Source organism: Salminus brasiliensis, chromosome 1 (assembly GCF_030463535.1).
Source record: "Salminus brasiliensis chromosome 1, fSalBra1.hap2, whole genome shotgun sequence".
Lineage (NCBI taxonomy): Eukaryota > Metazoa > Chordata > Actinopteri > Characiformes > Bryconidae > Salminus > Salminus brasiliensis.
Window position 1 is genome coordinate 97126485 of NC_132878.1, and position 23606 is coordinate 97150090.

At 44.3% G+C, this 23606-nt stretch overlaps 2 protein-coding genes across 6 annotated transcripts in view; one reads left to right on the forward strand and one right to left on the reverse strand.

Moving 5' to 3' along the window:
* Positions 1 to 588: 588 nt before the first annotated feature.
* Positions 589 to 10569, forward strand: LOC140569134 (single-strand DNA endonuclease ASTE1-like). Of its 2 annotated transcripts, none has more exons than XM_072692517.1 (5): positions 589 to 650; positions 4550 to 5851; positions 6360 to 6576; positions 7794 to 7962; positions 9274 to 10569. In XM_072692517.1, exons 2-5 carry the CDS (start codon positions 4568 to 4570, stop codon positions 9695 to 9697), a joined length of 2094 nt encoding a protein of 697 aa, XP_072548618.1. In that variant the 5' UTR covers positions 589 to 650; positions 4550 to 4567; the 3' UTR covers positions 9698 to 10569. The 2 variants fall into 2 exon arrangements, with proteins under 2 accessions (XP_072548618.1, XP_072548616.1); XM_072692515.1 differs by having other exon boundaries at positions 595 to 650; positions 4547 to 5851.
* A 6186-nt stretch (positions 10570 to 16755) lies between these two features.
* atp2c1 (ATPase secretory pathway Ca2+ transporting 1) overlaps positions 16756 to 23606 on the reverse strand; it is a 50057-nt gene continuing 43206 nt past the window's right edge. For all 4 annotated transcript variants that reach the window (XM_072692520.1, XM_072692522.1, XM_072692521.1 and 1 more), the window contains 8 exons: positions 23260 to 23310; positions 21738 to 21904; positions 20374 to 20442; positions 20054 to 20170; positions 19534 to 19681; positions 19299 to 19394; positions 17346 to 17487; positions 16756 to 16948 (listed from right to left, as the gene is read on the reverse strand). In XM_072692520.1, coding sequence (XP_072548621.1) covers positions 16827 to 16948; positions 17346 to 17487; positions 19299 to 19394; positions 19534 to 19681; positions 20054 to 20170; positions 20374 to 20442; positions 21738 to 21904; positions 23260 to 23310 — 912 coding nt within the window. In that variant the 3' untranslated portion in view covers positions 16756 to 16826. The remainder of the gene's footprint in view (positions 16949 to 17345; positions 17488 to 19298; positions 19395 to 19533; positions 19682 to 20053; positions 20171 to 20373; positions 20443 to 21737; positions 21905 to 23259; positions 23311 to 23606) is intronic.

A 23606-nucleotide genomic window follows, 5' to 3' on the forward strand; every position in this document is an offset into this window, starting at 1 on the left:
TAGGCAGCATGGAGCCAATAGGGTCATGTTTATTGATCTGCTCCAGATGGTCCTATTCTATTGGCAGTACTTCTTCTCTACAGGGACTAGACAAGCTGTGTGTGTGTGTGCATTTGCACATCTGTGTCAGCAATGGGTGCAGCTTAAAGTAGCTGAATGCATTCATTAGAAGGGGTGTCCACAAACATTTGGACATGTTGTGTCTCTTTAACTGCCTGGAGTCCAGTTCTTTGGTAGACCAGCTAAACCATCACACCTATACATACCCTCTATTGGTCAACCAGTGTGGGGTACCAGTATGGGGTATGTTTTTAGCGTGGATGACCAGATGACCATTAAAACCAGACTGTATTCAACCAGTGTGACCAGTGTGACCAGTGTGAGCTGACCAGACTGCTGCTGCTGTTTTTCCAGCACTGTGAGTCAGTGTATACTGCTGTAGATAGAAACTCCCTGGTAACCAGACACACACACACACACACACACACACACACACACACACACACACACACCCGTAGGTTTCGTTTTCCTCGTGACGCACAGTTTCGCTTTCCGCTCTGCGGGTATTAAATAGAGCGCCCCGCGCGGGCACGAGCAACAAGGGCATGAGACGGACAGCGCGAGCTTCTCTACACTGTCTCACCTCACAGGTAAGTCCTTCTCCTTCTCACCTCGCAGCGCGGGCATGCACTTTCCTGCAGGACTGTGTGTGTGTGTGTGTGTTTTAAGGGGTTTGAACTGTGGCTTTGGGGGAAGAGGAACTCTCCTCTCTGCTACATAAACAGCTCATAACTGACTTATTACATATCAGCTATTATAGTTATACACACCTGTAACCACCGCATAACTCACTGTATCGTGTATACATTGTGTGTGTATGTGTATATATATATATATATATATATAGAGAGAGAGAGAGAGAGAGAGAGTACATATATATAGAGAGAGAGTATATATATATATATAGAGAGAGAGAGAGTACATATATATATATATATATAGAGAGAGTATATATATATATATAGAGAGAGAGAGAGTACATATATATATATAGAGAGAGAGTATATATATATATATAGAGAGAGAGAGTACATATATATATATATATAGAGAGAGAGAGAGAAAGAGAGAGTACATATATATAGAGAGAGTATGTATAATTATAATGCCACTACTTAGTGCTACTATAGTGCCATCTCTCAGCCAATCACATTACATCTATATATATATATACTCACTCTCTCTCTCTCTCTCTCTCTCTATATATATATATATGTATAATGTAGTAATATAGAAGTAATGTGATTGGCTGAGAGATGGCATTTGGGCAACAACACCAGTCATAAAGTAGTGGCATTATAATCATACATTATTATTATTATTATTATTATCATCATCATTATTCATGGTGTTAAAGGAGGCAGGGGTATGAAGGACAGAGTATGGAAACTTTTGATCAGGGTCATTATAATTTTAAAAAGATTAAAAAAATTATTGTTTGATAATAAAGGGCTTGACCCACCCAACTTTCACTCACTCTCACTCACTCTCGCTCGCTCTCGCTCACTATTATTCACTGGAAAAATATCAAAAGGTCCCAGTCTACCAGGGTATGTAAACTTACGAACACAAGTGTATGTGTATATAACCGTTTATATTTATATATTTATATGTATATATACTTTATAATAAGGATAATCTGATGAATATGTATTATGGCAGTGCTTTGTTGTGGCTGCTGGTGTAGTAGCTAATCCTGTCTCAGTCCCACAGTGAGGACATTCAGTGTCACAGCAGCAGCAAAGGGAGAGCAAGACACTGTTAGTGAAAGCAGAGGAATTAGCAGTATATATATATATATATATATATTATAATATATAATCTTAACAACAATAATAATATATAATAATAATATATAGAAACAATATAAATAATATTAATACGTCTTATTAATTAGATCTTATTTACAGATGATTGCACATTGACCCTTAATTATTGCACATTGTAATGTTACAGTGAAGGAGGTTTATATCCTGTAAGTGTGTAGAGCTGGTGTGTGTGTGTGTGTGTGTGTGTGTGTGTGGGGTGGGGGGGGGGGGGGGGGGGCGGTCCGCTGGGTGCAGTGATGAAGGAAGGAAGAAAGAGGAAGTTTCTGTTCCCTCTTCTGTGTCTGTCATCATGATTTTAAAAACGGCAAAACGATTGTTTGATAATAAAGGGCTTTACCCAGCCCCTCTCTGACCCTCCCTCGCTCTCCCTCGCTCTCCATTATTCTCTGAATAAATATTACAAAATCACTAATTCTGCCAGGGTATGCAAACTTATGAGGACAACTATATATATATGTGTGTGTGTGTGTGTATATATATATATATATATACACTCTGACCAAAGAGTGTATGTATGTGTGTGTGTGTATATACTCTGACCAGTATATACACTCTGACCAGTGTGTGTGTGTATATATATATATATATATATATATATATATATATATATATATATATATATATATATATATATATATATATATCAGGTCAGTAATTGACATCATAGGTAGACTCAACTATGAGAGACAAGATGAGAAAAAAAAATCTGAAAATCACATTGTCTGATCTTTAAAGAATTTATTTGTAAATAATGGTGGAAAATAAGTATTTGGTCACCTACAAACAAGCAAGAATTCTGTCTTGTCACAGACCTGTAACTTCTTCTTTAAGAGGCTTCTCTGTCCTCCACTCATTACCTGTATTAATGGCACCTGTTTGAACTGGTTAACAGTATAAAAGACACCTGCCCACAACCTCAAACAGTCACACTCCAAACTCCACTATGGTGAAGACCAAAGAGCTGTCGAAGGACACCAGAAACAAAACTGCAGACCTGCACCAGGCTGGGAACACTGAATCTGCAATAGGCAAGCAGCTTGGTGTGAAGAAATCTACTGTGGGAGCAATAATCAGAAAATGGGAGACCTACAAGACCACTGCTAATCTCCCTCGATCAGGGGCTCCACGCAAGATCTCAGCCCGTGGGGTCAAAATGATCACAAGAACGGTGAGCAAAAATCCCAGAACCACACGGGGGGACCTAGTGAATGACCTGCAGAAAGCTGGGACCACCGTTACAAAGGCTACCGTCAGTAACACACTACGCCGCCAGGGACTCAGATCTTGCAGTGCCAGACGTGTTCCCCTGCTTAAGCCAGTACATATCCGGGCACGTCTGAAGTTTCCTAGAGAGCATTTGGATGTTCCGGAAGAGTATTGGGAGAATGTCTGATGGTCAGATGAACCCAAAGTAGAACTGTTTGGTACAAACACAACTCGTTGTGTTTGGAGGAGAGTGAATGCTGAGTTGCATCCAAAGAACACCATACCAACTGTGAAGCATGGGGGTGGCAACATCATGCTTTGGGGCTGTTTCTCTGCAAAGGGACTAGGATGACTGGTCCGTGTACATGAAAGAATGAATGGGGCCATGTATTGTGAGATTTTGAGTGCAAACCTCCTTCCATCAGCAAGGGCATTGAAGATGAAACGTGGCTGGGTCTTTCAGCATGACAATGATCCCAAGCACACTGCCAAGGCAACAAAGGAGTGGCTTCGTAAGAAGCATTTCAAGGTCCTGGAGTGGCCTAGCCAGTCTCCAGATCTCAACCCCATAGAAAACCTTTGGAGGGAGTTGAAAGTCTGTGTTGCCGCCGACAGCCCCAAAACATCACTGCTCTAGAGGAGATCTGCATGGAGGAATGGGCCAACATACCAGCAACGGTGTGAGCCAACCTTGTGAAAACTTACAGAAAACGTTTGACCTCTGTCATTGCCAACAAAGGATTTATAACAAAGTATTGAGATGAACTTTTGTTATTGACCAAATACTTACTTTCCACCATTATTTGCAAATAAATTCTTTAAAAATCAGACAATGTGATTTTCTGAAATTTTTTTCTCATTTTGTCTCTCATAGTTGAGTCTACCTATGATGTCAATTACAGCCTAAAGTGGGAGAACTTGCACAATTGGTGACTGACTAAATACTTTTTTTCCCCACTGTATATATATATATATATATATATATATATATATATATATATATATATATATATATATATGTGTGTGTGTGTGTGCCGTCTTGCATGAACTGTGCGTTTGAGATCCCCCCCCCCCAAAGTGGTCCCATGATATTGAGGTCAGGAGACGGAGAAGACCACTCCAGATCCTGCACTCTTTTTTAGCTGTAGCCCAGGACAGGTGACACCTGGTCTGACAGACACTCAGTGGACACTGAGCTGCTCTCTGTGAGCTGTTCCTCCTAAACTCTTCCACTGTTCAATAATAACACCACTCACAGCTGATGGAGGAAGATCTAGGAGGGAGGAAATTTCACCAGCTGACTTGTTGTTGGTGCAGCGGTGTCTCCTATTACATACAGAGTATTAGTGTCCCAATACTTTTGTCAATTATTCTACAGGATTTTATTGTGGTGAGAAAGTCATAATGACGGAGTCATTTGAACGAATCTCATGTTTTATTGTTTTGCTTAGAAGGTTTAGCAACTGGGAGCCATGGGAGTCCAAGGGCTGACCTCCTACATTGAGAACAACGACCTCCTGAAGAGCCGAGCTTTCCGAGAAAGCAAGCTTATAATCGACGGCTCCAACTTATACTACAACCTCTACTTCCGGTCCAGCCTGGATCAAGCACACGGGGGAGAATACGACGCCTTTAAAAAGGTGGTCAGTGATTTCTTCCGAAGCCTGGAACTCTGCCAAATTGAGCCTTACGTCGTGCTGGACGGAGGGGACGACATCAGCGACAAAAAGTTCAAAACCCTGAAGAAGAGAGCTGAGGACCGGATTAAACGGACCAACGCTTTGTCCAGGGGTCGCTCTGGAGAGTCTCTGCCAGTGCTCATCAAGAACGTGTTCAGACAGATCCTCCGAAAGCTTGAGGTGCCGTTCATTCAGTGCATAGCCGAGGCCGACTGGGAGGCCGCCGCTCTGGCCAAAGAGTGGAACTGTCCAGTGCTGTCCAACGACAGCGACTTCTACATATTCAACATCAACGGATTCTTACCCATCGCTCACTTCGAGTGGAGAAGAGTGAGAACGCATAAGAAGAGCGGCAAACACTTCCTTCAGACCAAATGCTTTTCTGTGAACAACCTCTACGCCGCCTTCAACATAAAGCAGCAACTCCTCCCAATTTTCGCCACCATACTGGGCAACGACTACGCCAACCTGGACAAACAACTGCTCCCCAACTGGAGCAAGTTCTCCCTTTGTCCTGGAGGAACCAGCCGCATCGATGGCTTGCTCAGGTGGCTGTCCAAATGTCAGAGCCCAGATGAAGCCATTCGGAAAATTCTGAGCCACATCACGGACCCCAAGGATTCAGCAGTTGTCTACAAAGTCCTCACCCAGGGCCTGCAGGACTACAGGCTCACTCCCAGCTCCATAGCTCAGTTCTTCAGGAGCGGCGCTCCACAATGTAGGCTTCCGCCGCCCCTACAGCGCCTGCCGCAGTGGTTTCTGAAGGCCATGGCTGAGGGCAGGCTCAGCTCCATTCTCCTTGATGTCCTAACGCTGCACAGGGTCACCCTCAACTTCGCGGTCCAGGATTTTAGTCTTGGCAGCAACAATCTGACCTCCAGACCCATAAGGCAGGTCATTTATGGCTTGATGCTGGCTCCAAGGAGGCGAAACAACGCCGCCGCCGCTGCTGCACAGAGGGAGAGGTTTGAGGTGGAGGAGTACGACAGGCAGGGGCTCACGCTGACCAGCTCCAAGGTTGTCGCCATCCTGCCGAGACAAGTCATTCCAGACGTTCACCTGGAGACGCTGCTGGAGGTAATGTAGATGTGCAGTGGTGGTTAAGCTGGTTAGCCCCCCATTAATGCTACAGCAGTTTAGCCCCACCCTTTTAATAGAAAGCAGGTCAGCCCCACCTAGTCATTCTACAGCAGTTTAGCCCCACCCATTTAATAGAAAGCAGGTTAGCCACACCCATTTGATAGAAAGCAGGTTAGCCCCACCCACTCATCCTACAGCACTTCAGCCCCACCCACTCATCCTAGAGCACTTCAGCCCCACTCTTTCTTCTAACTGCAGTTTAGCCCCACCCACAGACCCCGCAGCTCTTTGGGCCTGCCCATGGAGTCCACGGACCCTGCAGCCCTTAAGTCCAACCCACGTATCCTGCAGCCCTTTAGCCCCGCCCATGCATCCTGCAGGAAATGAATTCAGTCTACAGCGGTTTACCGAACTAATTTACATATTATTTGTATATACAAGTTTGGGAAATGGTTGTTCAGGAATGAATTATGATTGTCTCTGAAAGTGCTCTCTTCTCTCCTAGGTGCCTCTCCACGTGCGGCAGCAGGTTTTCTTGGACGCTTTGTGTGCCTCTCAGGTTCCTGACCGGCTCCTCGTCCCTCCCAGTCTGCAGCTGGCCGTCTACGTCACATGCTACTGGCTGAAACATGCACAGCCAGAGCCCAGACCAGAATTCTTCGGGGCCTTGCTGGTCGGCCTGGTCTACGGAGAGCTGTCCAGAGATCTGGTCACTCAGAAAGGTGAAGATACTACGCCTGACCACAGCGCTCCATCAGAAGAGTAATACAGCTGCAGTGAGCCAAGTCAGGCTTAGGATCTGAAAACAATCAAACGTTTGGTGCAGAGGTTTTAATGTTTTAACCAACACCTGGTCAAAATGACCCAGACAGCACACCTGAAGTTTGACCAGACATACATTCCATTAATTTAGTTGTTTTTAGAGCATGCACCTGTGTCAGTTCACATAGTTTTGGTAAGGTCGAGGTCAGGACTCTGGGGAGGCTAGTCCAAGAGCTTGATGTTGGCCTGCTTTACGAATTTCACAACCACCTTCGATGGAATACTCAGCTGTGTCCTAGTTGAAACCGAAGTCCTGAATCCTGAAGTAGTCCACCTTGTGCAGTGCAGAAGGTCCACTGGCAGCAACATAGCCCCAGACCACTACTACCACCACCATGCTTAACAGCTGCTACAGTGTTCTTGGAGTTGAAGGCCTCACCTTCACTCCTCCAGACATAATTCAGTTTTATTTTGTCATTATTATGATCCGGTGACGACCTGAGGAGGACTGGTCCATCTTTTGAGTCTTGGTTTCTCTCAAGGTTTCTTCCTCTCGACCTGAGGGAGGTTTTCCTGCCACTGTTGGCACTAGCTGCTCTAAAGAGGCTTGGACCAGAATCTCTGTAAAGCTGCTCTGTGACAACATTTGTTGTAAAAATCCTAAATAAATAAATAGATTGATTTTTTTATTGATTGATTTTCGAGCAGGAGCTTCTTTCTTGAATGGCAGCATCATGGCAGGCCTCTGTCTTGGTGGTTCTTGGGTTGCTCCTGCCCATTCGAACCAATCTCCTCTTAGCTAGCTGAAGGTGACCATTTGTCTTGACCTTCGTCCACACCTTGGTAAAGTGGCGACCGCTCCCAATAACTTGTACATTTGCAGAGCAGTTTGGTCTTAAAACTGCTGATCTTGGTCTACACTGAGCTCCTTGGACTTCCTCCAACCATTCTTAATGTGGGGTAGAGAAGCTACCAGCTGTAGCCCATCATGACCACTTACAGGAGCTTAAGAGGTTTTGCTGTAGCACCACCAGAAGAGAACTGTGTGTACAGTTTAGACCCTGTGTTGATTTCAGAAACCCACCCTTCATGACAAGTGCCTGAAAACATCTGGCTACAACTGTATGGAGACCCTCTCAGGGTTAATGGGCTAATCTTCTTGTCTTTCTGTTCACAGAAGTGGGATCAGAGCTGAAGAGGCTAAAAAGACTGAAGAGGCGGGGCGAGCAGACCCCTCTGGACCTGGAGGCGGCTCACGCTTTCAGCCAGTGGCAGAGCAGTCTGAAGGACAGTATCTGCCTCAACCAGCTGCTGGCCAATCCGGTTCCTGAGCCCGAGTATGCCTGGTAAACACCGACCTTATCATCCTCCTCCAACCCCTGTGCTGACTTCTCCTCACTGACTGACTGACAAAGCTCAGCATTCATAAGAACAACGGGTCTGGGCTGGTCTGCTGAAGGTATTTCAGCACAGTTGAATCTTAAAGGGTAGAGTGAGCGTCACACTGACGAGACTCTCTACCTGTTAAGATCAGCTTTTGGGGAAACCAGGCCCCGCCCATTCACAAGCACTAACAGTACCGGCGTGAAGCATCTCACATGATCATGACTAAGCCAGCAGTAATGTGAGTAATGTTTCTCCTCTAGGGAAAAGGTGAATCATGAGACTTGACTGACATGACACACCCAAACCCGCCGTCACAGACACTCTTGTGCATCCTTCCCACCATTGGTTTGAAATGTAGCTTCAGAACCTTTTCTCTGAGGCATTCAGGAAACACATCTCAGGAAAAGGGGGGTTTTGGGACAGGCCCTGTACCCTAAAACAGGTTTGAGTATACCCTTGTAGACCATATGGAGCAGGGTTCGGGCATTTCCAGTCCTGGAGAGACGGATTCCTGCACAGTTTTAAGCACACCTGACTCAACTCACCTGTTACCTGCAAGTAGTTTAGTAGATCTGTGAGAGCAGAGAAATTGCCCAACTCCGATATAGAGGGTGTTCTCAAACTACCGTTTAGTGTTCTCCATCCTTGAGACCCGGAAGCTAAAGACTAAAGTTTATCTTCGGGACGTCGAGAGCGGTCGCTGCCGTTGGCCTTCGGGACGTCGAGTGTGTTCGCTGCCATTTACCTTCAGGATAGTGAGAGCATTAACTGCTGCTTACCTTCGCGACAGCGAGGGCGGTCGCTGCCGTTTGTCCTTGGGGACGTCGAGAGTGTTAGCTGGCGTTTATCCTTGGGGACGACGAAAACATTAGCTGCCATTTACCTTCGGGACGTTGAGAACGTTAGCTGCCGTTGATCCTTTGGGATGTCGAGTGTGTTCGCGGTCGTTTACCTTCGGGGTGGTGAGAGCATTAACTGCCGATTACCTTCGCAACGGCGAGAGCATTTGCTGCCGTCTATCTATGGACCATCGAGAGCGTTCTCCAATATCTGTCTTTGGGGCATGGAGAGTGTTAGCGCGTGGGTTTAGGCTGTTGTCTCTGGGGCTTTAAATTCTCCATCTTTAATCATTGGAGTTTTTCTTTGAGGCGCTGCATGAGTTCTCAAACATTCCTCATCATTTGGGCTTCTGAGGGCCCTCACTGACTTCTTAGGGTCTTTTGTATTTTGGGCACTTTTCAGACTAATGACTCAATCATCTTCTTGTTAAGGTTGTACAGTGGCCTGTTCGTGCACCGTGTGGTCAGGGAGCTGAGGAGAGGCATTACTCCAGAGTCCCTCCTGGCTGGAGCTCCCGATGCCATGGATCTCTACCACGAGCTGAGGAATGCCGCAGAGCTCCAGCTGGTTGGGGACATGGTGCAGAGAATGAGGGTCACAGCGATACAGGTACAGCTGAGCGGGAGCACAGCGCGTCAGGACCCCATGGACAACATCACCAACATGTTCGACCATCTGAGGTGTGAGGAAGAGGAGGACGATGATGATGACCTACTCAGAAGGGGGGAAAAAGGCAAAGGCAGAAAGCCTGGCGATGACACTGCCGATCAGCCCTGCACCAGCCGCACAAGACACAAGAAAAGGATCGGCACGAAGGATCCCAAATCAAAGAAATATGAACGCTCCAGCTGGTAGGAGAACCCTCTTCTGAATCCAGCAGAACAGACTTGTGCGCAAAATCCCTCTGGAACCGAAACTTTACAGAGCTTTTAGCCCTCTAATCCCATCACTCGAACCCCTGTCTCTCAGCAGTGAGAGGGTTTCTACTGCAGAAGCTCCAGATCTCACCAGAACAGATAAAACAGGTGAACATGAATCCAGTAAAAAGGAGGAACAAGAGCTTCTCATTCTGAAGAACGAAAGTAGTGAGATCTTGTCAGTGAGCTAGTCTGAAGAACAGAGCTTGGTTCCTCCAGGGTTCTCCTGGACACCCCCCAGTCCAGCCAGCACAGCATAGAGGATGTGTTCAACTCCATCAGCAGCAGCTGCAGCAGCTCACCTGATTTACCATCATTAAGCTCTGATTCACCACCAAACCAGGTGTTGATCTGAGGAGAACTCTAAATAACACTAGACTCCATGAGAGAGGAGAACTTTGGAGATGTTCTAATGATGAGCACAGTGATGGAGAACCTCAACCACTTTCTGTAGGACTGTTATTATTAGTGATTATTCTAATATCAGATCTGTGAACTGCTTCTTTTGATGACTCGCCCCCTTCCTCGCACTTTCCTCTCCTTTCTTTGAGTATTAATAATATTCAGCATTAATCTGTAGCTGGAACTTCAGTGAATTGTGTCCTGAAGAGGATGTTCTGAGCTTCTCTATAGCAGCACTTTAAAAAAACAACATAAAGAAAGCATGAGTTTTCTACAGACTTCAGTGTATTTCAAAGGTAATATTACTGTATTTAATACAGTCCTGTACTTTTCTCATCTGTGTTTACATTAAGGAACAGTAGGAAAGTGATTTACTGTTTACTATTTAAAATAAAGCGATTTTATGTACACGTGTGTGTATGTGTGTGTGTGTGTATTTTCTATATATATTTATTCACCTATACCTATATCTATCCATCTACACTGCTCAAAAAATAAAGGCAACACTTAAACAACACAATATAACTCCAAGTAAATCAAACTGTCCACTTAGGAAGTAACACTGACTGACAATCAATTTCACATGCTGTTGTGCAAATGGAATAGACAACAGGTGGAAATTATTGGCAATTAGCAAGACACACTCAGTAAAGGAGTGGTTCTGCAGGTGGGGACCACAGACCACTTCTCAGTACCTATGCTTTCTGGCTGAAGTTTTGATCACTTTTGAATGTTGGTGGACTCTTTTTCCACCTTTTTCTATATCTAACAAACAATATCTATCTTTATCCACCCACCTATATCTGTCTATATCCACCCATCTACATCCAGGAGTATGTATCATGGTGAACAACAAGTGGTGCGATAGTGCTAATGTTGTGACCCTCGTACGCTCCTGCACACCAAACCTGGAGCTGCTCGCCCTAAAGTTTCGTCCCTTCTATCTTCCGTGGGAGTTCACCTCGGTCATCGTCTGTACAGTGTACATTCCACCCGATGTACAGAAGGACACCGCGCTGTGTGAGCTTCATGACACACTCACACAGATCCAAACCCACCTTAAGGACGCTGCACTCATTGTTGTTGGGGATTTTAACAACGCCAAACTCAAAAGTGTGGCAGCGAACTTTCACCAACACATCACCTGCCCCAACCGGGGCCACCGGACTTTAGATCACTGCTACACCACACACACAAAGACAGCTACAAAGCGCAGTCAGTACCACCGTTTGGGAAGTCAGACCACGCCGCCATCTTTCTCCTACCAAAATATAAACAAAGGCTGAAGCAAGAGCTTCCGGTGGTGAAAGAGGTCGAGCGCTGGACGGACCAATCAGTGGCGCGCTACAGGACGCTCTTGATGATGCGGACTGGGACATGTTCCGGCGCAGCTCCGATGACGTCAACATGTTTATGGAAGCGGTTGTGGGTTTTATTGGGAAAGTAGCGGACGACACCGTCCAGAAATCTACAATCAAAACATTTCCCAATCAGAAGCCCTGGATGGATAAAAGCATCCGGGAGGCTCTGAATGCCAGCACTGCTGCCTACAACATGGGACTGATCAGCGGAGATATGCAGGATTAGTCTGCGTCATATGGAGTAAGGAAGGTGGTAAAGGAGGCGAAGCAGCGCTACGGGAGAAAACTAGAGTCCCAGTTCCAGCAAAATGACTCTAGGAGCCTGTGGCAGGAACTGAGAAAATAACGGACTATAGGAGCCCACCCTGTGGACTGGGAAGTGCAGACTTATCTCTGGCGAACGAGCTAAACACCTTTTATGCTCGCTTTGATGCTGCAGCCGGCAACGTTAACTACAGTAACACCGGCACAGCCGATATAGAGGAGCACGTCAGAGAACAAAGAGCCTTCACCATCACAGAGAGAGATGTACGGCGGGTGTTCAGGAGAGTGAATACCAGGAAGGCTGCGGGACCCGATGGAATCTGTGGTCGAGTCCTAAAAGCCTGTGCAGATCAGCTAGCCCCGGTACTCACGGACATCTTTAATCTCTCACTGACGCAGGGGATTGTTCCATCGTGCTTGTCCATCATCGTTCCTGTCCCGAAGAAACCACAGCCAGCCTGCCTCAACGACTACCGCCCAGTTGCCCTCACATCAGTTGTGATGAAGTGCTTCGAGAAGCTGGTGAGAGACTTCATCACATCCACACTGCCCGACACCCTGGACGCGTTTCAGTTTGCATACCGTCCAAACCGTTCCACAGATGATGCCATCGCTCACCTTCTCCACACATCGATGACACATCTGGATGCTGGGAGGGGTAATTATGTTAAAATGCTGTTTGTGGACTACAGTTCAGCATTTAACACTATTATTCCCTCAAGACTCACCACAAAGCTGGAAGATCTAGGTCTCCACCCATCCATCTGTGACTGGATCTCCAACTTCCTCACAAACAGACCACAAGCTGTTCGGGTAGGCAAGCATGTCTCACCCACCCTCACCCTCAGTACTGTGTCCTTAGCCCTCTGCTGTACACCTCAGACTGCAAAGCCACTTCCAGCTCCACCAACATCATTAAGTTTGCTGACGACACAGTTGTGGTGGGCCTGATCTCAGGAAATAACAAGAAGGCCTACCTGGAAAAGATTAGAACCCTGGAGAACTGGTGCCAGGATAATAATCTCCAGCTAAATGCCAGCAAAACGAAGGAGCTGATTGTGGACTTTAGCCGGAAACAGCAGAGGAGCCATCAACCTGTCCACATCAGTGGAACGGCAGTGGAAAGGGTAGAAAGCTTCAAATACCTTGGAGTGACCATCTCTCAGGACTTGTCATGGAGTTGCCACATCAACACCATAACGAAGAAAGCTTGTCAGCGCCTATTCCACCTGAGACGACTGAGGGACTTCAGACTGCCCTCCAAGGTACTACGATCCTTCTACTCCTGCATCATCGAGAGCATCCTCACGGGGAACATCACAGTCTGGTTTGGGAACAGCACCAAGCAGGACAGGCAAGCGCTACGACGAGTGAGACGTTCAGCAGAGCGAATCACTAGGATGGAGTTTCCTGACCTGCAGTCCATCTACAAGAAGCGGTGTTGGACCAAGGCCAAGAAGATTGTGAAGGACCCCAGTCATCCCAACAATGGACTGTTCTCTCTGTTGCCCTCGGGGAAACGCTTAAGAACCCTGAAGGCTAACACAGAGAGAATGAGGAGGAGCTTCTTTCCACAAGCCATCCGTGCCCTGAATGGGGACAGGGACTAGGACACTAAATTAAAATATCTACATACACAAACTGGACCCTCACTCACTACAATACACAACCATGGCTCACGGAAAACTCACTACGGACAATAACTAAAATATTTCTTTTTAACTCACATACAGATAAATATGTACACATATATATATATATATATATATATATATACAGACCCGCACTATTCCATCTGTATATTTTTTGGCTTCTTATATTTCTATATTTTCATATTTTATTTTTTTTAACTTAAATTTAATTAATTAATTAATTTTTAAAAATTGCACTTTATTTCATTAAGTTAAGGTTTAGTTTAAGTTTAAATTTAGATCTTTATTGAATAGCTTTGATGTGGGCAGACTGTCAAAAAAATAGTTTACTATTTTAATACTAATATGTATTACTATGTATGTGACAAAATTTGATTTGATCCATCCACCTATATTTATCTATATCCACCTATATCGATCCACCTATATCTATCTATATCCATCCATCTACATCCATCCACCTATATCCATCTATCCACATCCATCCACCCACCCATTTCTATATCCATCCATCTATATCTATGTCCATCCATGTCTATCCACCCATCTACATCCATCCATCTATATCTATCCATCTACATCCATCCACCTATATCCATCGATCCACATCCATCTATATCCATCCATATCAATACACCCATTTCTATATCCATACATCTCTCTCTCTCGGTGTGTGTGTCCTCTGATGGCTGCTAGTGGAGTAGGTGTGGCTAGCAGGTGGGAGGTGCACCTGGGCTAATTGGGGACAGGCTGGTTTATAAGGGACTTGAGTAGTAAGTAGTGGTGCCCTGGCTCAGATCCATGTGGATGATGGTGGATCTTGGCTCTCAGGGTGTAGCTAAAATTGCTGTAATACTGACCAGCTGACCAGCTTCGTTTTAATCTGGAGGCAGTTTTCCTGCTCTTCTCTACGGCCTCTGTCGCAGAACCTGAAGACCCTAGCTGACCTCAGATCAGGAGTGGTGGTCCTTATTTGCCAGAGACCTCCGGCTTTTAAACCCCCATCTGAATTCAGCAAATTAGGTCTACGTCTATTCATGTGTGGTTTTCCCTTGTGTGTGTTGCAGTATGCTATGGGCCTGCCATAGCACATTTTTTGTTTATTGTTATTATTATTATCATTATTAGTAAAAATAAATAAATAGTCACACACAAAATGGACCCAAATCCCTTGAGAGTTTGAGCAGTTCTGCAAAAAGGAATAGAGTAAAACTGCAGTGTCCAGATGTACAAGCCAGATGGAGACCTATCTAAACACACTCTGACTGCAGCCAAAGACACATTTACTAAATACTGACTTAAAATTGGGTAAATATTTATGCAATTTCTTATTTTACATTTAATATTTTTATTTTCTTTGCTGAAATCTGTTCTCACTTTGGTATTAAGTCTCTTATTTGCGCAAGTTATATATATAATTACATATAATTATTTGTATGCAATCATACAGTACATATCACTACTTGCAACACCGCAATTCCTTTCAGCACCAATAAAGTTCTTCTGTCCATCCATCACTGATGTTCTGCAGAAAAAACAACAACACTGGGACTTGAAGGAAACGATGACGACAGCAGTTAAAGATTTGTAGAAATTTTAATGTACAATTGTGTTCTGAAACAGCAATAAAAGATTACCGACTTCAATTGTGCAGAATAAATTAAATACCATCTTTATCAAAACAAAAATAATATTATTCCAACACCACCCCTTCCCTCCCCCTCTATTAGCATTTCCACATCAGTCCTGACCTGCTGACCAGCCTGGAAAATAAAAAACCGGACCCAAAACAAAAGATGTTTCTTGTGTTGCCTGGAGGGGGCGCTAGAGGAAGAACGTGGCCACAGAGAAGCGCTTACTGCTATAAACGAGAGATGACGAAGGACGTACTGCAAAAACGGCAGTGTATCCAGCCGTTCCTCAATATGAAGAAAGGCGTTCAGAGCGGAAACGCCGCGCAGGGCTGACCGATACTGTGTCCGTTTCGTCGTTACTGCAAATCGGCCTTCGGTAAGGCTCGCAATACGTAAACAAGGTGAGGTTTTAAGGCTCCTGACCAGCCGGAACGTCCAGGACACATGTTTCGGTCCATTTATTTTTTTGGATGAAATAACTTGAGCTGTATCTCGACTGCAGTATCCAACAACAACACGCTGATCTGAGCATGTTGACCACTCAGCCTCAGAACCGTCCCAACCTCGAACCTCAGAGCTCCAATCAGGATCCACTGCTAAGCTACATTTAACCAACAGTATACTGCATTAGCTACCCGTCCACTACGAGAAACCAGAACCACTACGGCAACTCCAACAGCCCAAAGTAGAGCATCCTAACTGGGGCTTCGGCTTGACCACGAATGCGAATACGAGTCATGGGGGGGAGGGGAGATGGGTGATTGGCAGGGGGTTATCCACCCCAACAGTGCTTAAGTGTCTTCCAGATGAAAACGTACCTCAGGTATTCCTTTGGTGTTCCTCAGGGGTAAATTTCTGAAGCAGGAAAGCACCTAAACGATCCTCCTAACCACCATTAGAGGGAGCGAGTAGGCGACTCTCCAGCATCTGCAATGACGATTTTAATATTAGCGCATTTTCCATTTCTTCAGTGAATCAAACAACAGTGCATAAATGATGCCCTCGAAATCATCTAAACTCCCACCGCGTGTAAAACTACCCAATAATCATCAATCATTTCCCACTGCAGAATAGTGGTCAGCTGCATTAGACTAGATTATTATTATTATTTTTATTATTATTATTATTAATAAAAAGAAAGAAGAAAAAAAATCAAAAATACACTCTGGCTCTTGTTTGGCATGGAAAGTCACGTCGCTTTTCTCCGTCTTGACACCAGTAAATTCAAGCATGATTCGCCGGAATGCAAAGAGGCATTTGAACCCATGTTGTTCCACAAAACTACAACCAGCAACGTGTGCCCAGTCCCGGGAGAAACCGAGAGACACACAGAAATCGAGAAAATCATAAAAATATAGAATCATGAAACAGAGACATCATCACCAGCCACTGTATCTGATAAATAAAGGTTCATCCAGACGCCGTGGAAAAGTAGTACAGTCTTAAAGCAGCACACCAAAGCGTCTTCAGGTGCAGTTTCACCTGGAGGCCAGCAGGGGGCCCAGTGTGGGGTCTCCGAAAGCTCAGCCCAGTGTGGGGTCCGCACCGAACACTCGTATAGATACTGGAGCCGTCGGGTTGACCTCTCCTTCCGCTCCGTACTGAAGTCTTTAGATGTGGACCCACCCAGTGCATGTCCAAAAAAACCCCGCCCCCAGAATCACCTCCCCTGAAACCCCGCAACCCAAAATCCCACCCCACCTTTCAACCCCCGAACCGGCGCAGCTCGCCCTCTTCGCGGGACGCAACGTGCGTCATACGTCATGGAAGTAGTCGGCGACCTCCGCACGCTCGCCCCCTCTCCACCGCTCCAGCTTCTTTATGGCCTCGGAGACCAGGCATACGGACGAGGTGAGACCCACCAGGAACAGCAGGTCTGCAAGGAGAACAACAGAACACAGAGAACACAACCAGTGAGATGAACCTGCTCAACCTGACGAGGTTTTTTTGGGGAGGGGGGGGGCTCCCCCTACAGTCAGAAAGTGTAGTGCAGAACATGGGAACAACATGCTGTATCCCAACAGGCTGATTGGTGGTTGGCGTGGCCCAACAGATGGCCCTACCTCACCATGTGACGAGACTGGGGTTCGACTCCCGGTCAGGCCGGCTAATAAGAGTCCCAACACCTATGTAATAGGAGCAGCCCTGTAAGCAGCTCTGGAGAAGAGCCTCATGTCAGTTCAGGGTTCATCCTGTGCTGGTGAAGGGAAGGGACCTGGGGACACCCCTGTTGTCCTTTACATTGTGTGTGTGTGTGTTTGTGTGTGTGTTACCTAAAATACTGAGGCTTTCAGTCTGAAAGACTTTCTGAAGGGGAGGAAAGTAGATGACCAGCAGCTGACCCATAATAGAGCCGAGCACAGCGTAGCAGAAAGTCCGGTTGCTGCACAGCCCCATCTCGTGCACCATCCGCGTCTGGAGGGAGAGAGACAGACACCCAGCCGTCAGTCATATCTCTACACAGAGATCCGAATCACCCATCAGCTTCACCGACACATCAGCAGCAGCAGGCGTGTCCGTGCACGTTGTCCTGCTGCTGTTTTGCCTTGGACAGTCCTAAAAGTCCAGAGTCCCTAAGAGTCACAGAGCTAGAAGCGGTTAATAACGGTAATAAAACCATATAAATGGACAATAAATGAAAAATAAACAGCTCTGGAAAAAAAAGACAGATTAATTATTTAACAATGAATTATTGTTCCTAAATGTATCTCGATCTCCAGGCGTTTCATCAAACAGAGCTGAGTTACCTGAATCTGCAGACTATGAACGGCATAAAGTCCATCAGCAATGTGAAAGACTAGTGGAGAGCTGGCCGAAACATGAGAGCTGTGATTGGCCGCCGAGGTTATTATTTCTGAATGCTCTCAAAGTTCAGATATTAATACTGTGTTTAAATCTGAATAATAACTTCTTTATTATTATTTATAATTTCACTTTATTATTACACTAATTTCTATGCATTATTTGAGCAGTTTGTGCAGAAAATAAATAAATAAATAAATCTTGAATTAATTTAATTTAATAATTGCTCTTTGGGTATAACGGGGACCTTGACCTTGATCTTAATTTCGTTCCCTCCCCATGTACCACATGTGATGCGAATGACAAGTTCTCCTGTATCCTTAAATATTTAAATCTGGAGTTTGGGGGAAATGTGGTCCATGGTTTATGAAATACAACTCAAATGATAATTTCCCTTAAACACACGGCCTATAAACAGTAAAACCAGACACACTGATCATGTAAAACCAAAAAAGTACCCCCCCCCCCCACACAGGTTTACACTGTCAAAATTGAAAATCAGAATCAGAAATACTTTATTTATCCCAGGAGGGAAATTACAGTTGTTACAGCTGCAACTGTTCATCTAAGAATAAACACTCTATAAATAAATCAAATCAATTTAGAACAAAGAGAAGAAAAAAAATGAGGAAACTAAAATGAAAATATATATAAACTATATGAATTTAGTAAAGTGGCTAAGTGGCAAAATAACTGATAAATATAAAAAAAATTATTGCACCAGAGTTAATGCACATTAAATTGAATTACAGTACTATTATTATTATTATTATTATTATTACACAGCCCACACACCCCCATTACCGTATATACAAAGATTCCCACTAAATTAGCTAGCGAGCTAATGCTGTTGTCTGCCACCTGCTGGTGAAACTTATTTTTCTCGTCTCGTATTTTTCTCCCAAATTTGGTTCCCACCCGTCCGTAGCTCCCCCTAGCAGTAGCAATGCTCCCGACATGCCCTCCGATACAGGTGAAGCCGGCCGCCGCCCCTCGTTTGAACTGGTGTCGATGCGGCATCGCCAGGCAGCCAACACACTCTTAGGAGAGCGCCGGGTCCTCAGCTCCACCACACCAGCTAACAGACGCCTGTGCCGGCCAATATTGCTTAAGAGCGATGAGCGGGGAGAGGGGCGCCACTTACCCACCCGGACCCGGAGAGAGAGCGCGATTTGTGCCAATTGTGCTCTTCTAGATTCCGTCTGCTGATGGCAAAGCGGCATGGCTCGGGATTCGAACTCGCGACCCCTGGGCCATAGTGGCAGCACATGAGCCATGCTGGGGAAGCGTACCCTACATTTACATCACTGCCCAGCAGAGGTGGAGGGAAGGGTCCTGCACGGCACAGCCTGACGCCCCTTAATGCTCACTACTGAACTGTTAAGGTTGCAAATAGAGGAGTGTGTGTGTGTGTGTGTGTGTACCTGTGAGCGCGAGCTGAGAGCGTTGAACATGTCAAAGAAGACGAAGCAGGTGAAGGTCATGGTGGTGTCTCGTGGAGTGATCTCATTGTCCCGCAGCTGGAAAAAAAACAAAAAACAAACACCACACACACACACACACACACACACACACACACACACACACACACACACACACTCCTCAGAACACTGGACTACACTGGTGGAGAACAGAAGGACAGAAGGGTTGGAGACGCACCTCCCTCCAGAAGACGAACAGCGTGCCGCAGACGATGATGAAGGCCGAGGCCAGGACTTTGACGATCAGGCTGCGCGTGATGATGCTGTCCCGTACGTTCCGTGGAGGCTTACGTATCACGTCGCCATCTACAGGCTCAACGCCCAAACTGCAGCCAAGACGGAGGTACACAGAAATAACGTTATAACGTTAGACAGATGCCAATGTGTAGGAGACAGCTGAGAGGACTGAACGAAACATACACTAAATGGACAAAAGTATTGGGACACCTGATTGTTCAGCGTTTCTTCTAAAATCAAGGGTATTGAACTGATCCGGATGATCCGGCTTTTCTTTGCCTAACTGTCCAGAGAAGACTGACTGACTGACTTTCTACTAGAACCTGGAGAAGCATTACTGTGGGGATTTGATTGCATTCAGCAACAAGAGTGTACTGAACAGAGCACCTCAAATCCACAGCTCAATTCCATACTTTACACGAACATGACAATTGTACTGAATGTGACGCGTGGGTGCATACCTCTGAGCGGGTGGTCCGTCCATAATTATATTGATCCAGAGGATCTGCATAGCATTTAGCGGGTTGGGAAAGTTCATGAGCGTGGCCAGGGAGATGAGCGTGAGGGCAGCTATGCTCCTGAGGACGGAGACACAAGAATCAGAATTAAGAAACATCACCATAAAAATCCAGTCCTGACCTCCTACTACAGCCTGGAGCAGGTTAGCAAAGTTACTGAGACGCTGGGTACACCGCCCAACCTTTCCTGCTCAATAGCGCCACCACCAGGCAGTCTGAACACACCTTCCCCCTCCATGTATGAACGGGTCGTGAACACTCACGTGCTGAGCTGAAAGCGGACGAAGTTCTTGATGTTGTTGTAAATGCCTTTGCCCTCCTCGATGGCAGACCTGGAGAAAACAGCAGACCGTCAACAACCAAGTCCCAACACATGTAGACCTGTGCAGCGTCCCCTCTCACTGTAGAATATATATATATATATATATATATATATATATATATATATATATATATATATATATATATATATTCTGGCAAAAGACACCTTAACGATAATCCCAAAGCAAATAAAACATCTAATCTGAGCAAATTAATTCAATTATTAACTTTATTATAACTAAAGTTAGGCTCCAAAACGTCTGTACATCCCACACCCACCTACCCACCCATATATTTACACCATTTCACACTGTTTATCCCAGTACCTTTTTTAAATGTATGTAGAAGTAGAAGCTGAGTGTGTGGTAGCGAATGCTGATTGGGCCATTTCAGATACGTTAGGGTGTTAAATTCCTAGGTTGGAAAACTAAAATGTAGTTTTTTTTACTGGGGTCAAAGTAGAGCTGGGCGATATGGAAAAAATTTATATCACGATATTTAAAAGACATTTTTTACGATATATGTACAGAGATACGATAAGTACAGAGATTTGTACCTAATTTTTTTATATATATATATATATATAGATAGAGATAGATAGAAATAGATAGATATATATACACACATATATATCTCTATAAGCACTGACGATATTCACAATAAACTCATATTATAAATAATAAATAAATAAATAAAAGCATATTGTGAACCACGATAATAATTATCAAGATACGATAAAATAGTCATATTACTCAGCTCTAGCTCAAATTCTACTTAATTCATCTTTAATTTTCTTTATTTATGTTTTTTTTTTTTACCTTGTTTAAATTTTTATATTTAGCATGATTTTCATCTTGATTTACATTTTGATTTTCATCACCATCATAAAACTGTTTTGTCCAGCAGTTTCATCCAATAAACTGGCAAAACCACTGTGCACTGCATTGTTTCCACACCACAGCGAACATTTTTCCATTTTTTCATTCCGTCACACAGGGCTGGGTAGTACCACGGAAACGTGCATCAAGGTGTTGAAGATCCTGGTATTTTCACTGTATTTCAGGGAATCTTCATTTCTTTTAGAATTTTACCTCACTTTACCCTGTAAGCTGTAAAGCGTTTGCTAGCTCCACAGCGTTCGGCGTTTTGGTCGTATGACTGTATCCACCGACCCCTGACGTTCGTGTTGTGGTGGTTCGGTACACCCACACGCACTGATACACCCCTAACCTCTAGGAGGAGCTACAAGGACTGGAGCACGATTGCGGAGGCGCGAGGACAGGCCAGGCCTGCAGCCATGACTCACATGATGGTCTGAAAGTCGTCGTCCACCAGGATCATGTCGGCCGCTTCCTTGCACACGTCAGTGCCCGTCTGCCCCATCGCAACGCCGATATCAGCGGCCTTCAACGCTACGGCATCGTTAACGCCATCTCCGGTCATAGCAACCACCGCTCCGATGTTCTGCAGAGACTGAGAGACACGCAGGCGCACAGCCAGGAGGGGGGGGAGGGATTGATATGGGCGCATATCGGGATTAAAATTTTAATTTTAATTCAATAATTATTTTTTTTATTCGCTGTTTGTTTTACTACTGATGGGATTTCATTTAAACAGAGACCTGGATGTTTCATGAGTAGCATAATTATAATTAACACATTTCCCAAACTGAATTAATGTGTTTAATGGGATTTTATCAATAAAAGCTACTCATTAAGCATTAACATCTCTGTGTAAATGAAATATCGATAGCAGTATATCTGACTGAATTTAAACTGAACTAAATTCTGGGCTTAAATTTGTATATACCACCAGGGATAATAAATACACACTTCCCCAAACTAAATTAATGTGCTTATAAATACACTAAATGAATATGTTTAATGTGATTATGAATAAAAGCTCAAATTTATATATATGTGGCTGGGGATACTTTGATTTAAGATGAGGTTAATATTGTTATTTTCCATTTCAACTTTTAGGCTGATGCTTTTTATCCATCAGCCTAAAATTTGGACTGAACTCAAGTACATATTAATTTAGTTTATTTATAATCACATAAAATATATTTAGTTTATTTATAGTCACATTAAATATATTAATAGAGTTTGGGAAAAATTTATTAATTGGAATAAAGCAAATCATAAAACATCTGTTTAAATGAAATCCCAACATTAGCATACCAAACAGCAAATGAGAATTCTAACTACTGAATTAGATTTTGAGCCCAAACTTATGTAAATTACATTACATCTACATTACGCATTACATTTAAATTCAAGCGGAGGATAACGCTGACATTTTGCATATTACATTTTAATTTTATTTCTGATATGCTTCCTTATTATTGCCCCTCCCAGTTGTGTGCAGGTCTGAAGGATCATGGACTTTGACATTTCTGGTTAAGTGAGACGTTGGTGCTGTCGTCCTGCTGCTCTCAAATATTTACACTCAGGTTTGTTGACACTGAAGCAGAGCTGCGCTAACGTCCATGTCTGTGCTTCCGTCTGGCTGTGTAGCCAGGCCTGATGGAGACACTGCACACATTACATATATATATATATATATATATATATATATATATATATATATATATATATATATATATATATATATTTGGTGACTACATCTGTTGTTAAAAGTGCTATAAGTCAGCAGCTTCCCAAAATCAGAAAGGCCTCTCTGTGTGGGGAGGATGAAGCACCACTCACAGTTTTAAAAGGTATTGGGTCAACACTGCAGCCTATACACAGTACACTGATTAAATAAAGCATTTCTGCAGCATTACTTACTCATTACTCACTATTATTTGTGCATCATTTACTCACCTTGACTATCTTCAGCTTGTGCCGGGGGCTGGCCCGATAGAACACCACAATCTGTCAAGACACAACACACCTCAGAATTCTTCAACACGACCCATAAACCAGAGCTGGACTGGTGATGTGGCAAACAGGGGATTTCCCTGGTAGACAGACAGGCTGTGAATTTAATTTTAAAGTATAAAATAATAATAATAATAATAATAAATTACTACTGCTGGTACTGCTACTGCAATTAATACTACTGCTGCTACTACTACTAAAATTGCTATTACTACTGCTACCGCTACTACTACTGCTATTACTACTGCCATCAATATAACTACTACCACTGATATTACTACTACTGCTAT

Coding starts and splice junctions, on each gene's coding strand:
- LOC140569134 (XM_072692517.1), top strand. CDS start 4,568: ATGGGAGTCCAAGGGCTGACCTCCTACATTGAGAACAACGACCTCCTG. Junction 5,852..6,359: donor ACCTGGAGACGCTGCTGGAG/GTAATGTAGATG, acceptor CTTCTCTCCTAG/GTGCCTCTCCACGTGCGGCA. Junction 7,963..9,273: donor CCTGAGCCCGAGTATGCCTG/GTAAACACCGAC, acceptor CTTCTTGTTAAG/GTTGTACAGTGGCCTGTTCG.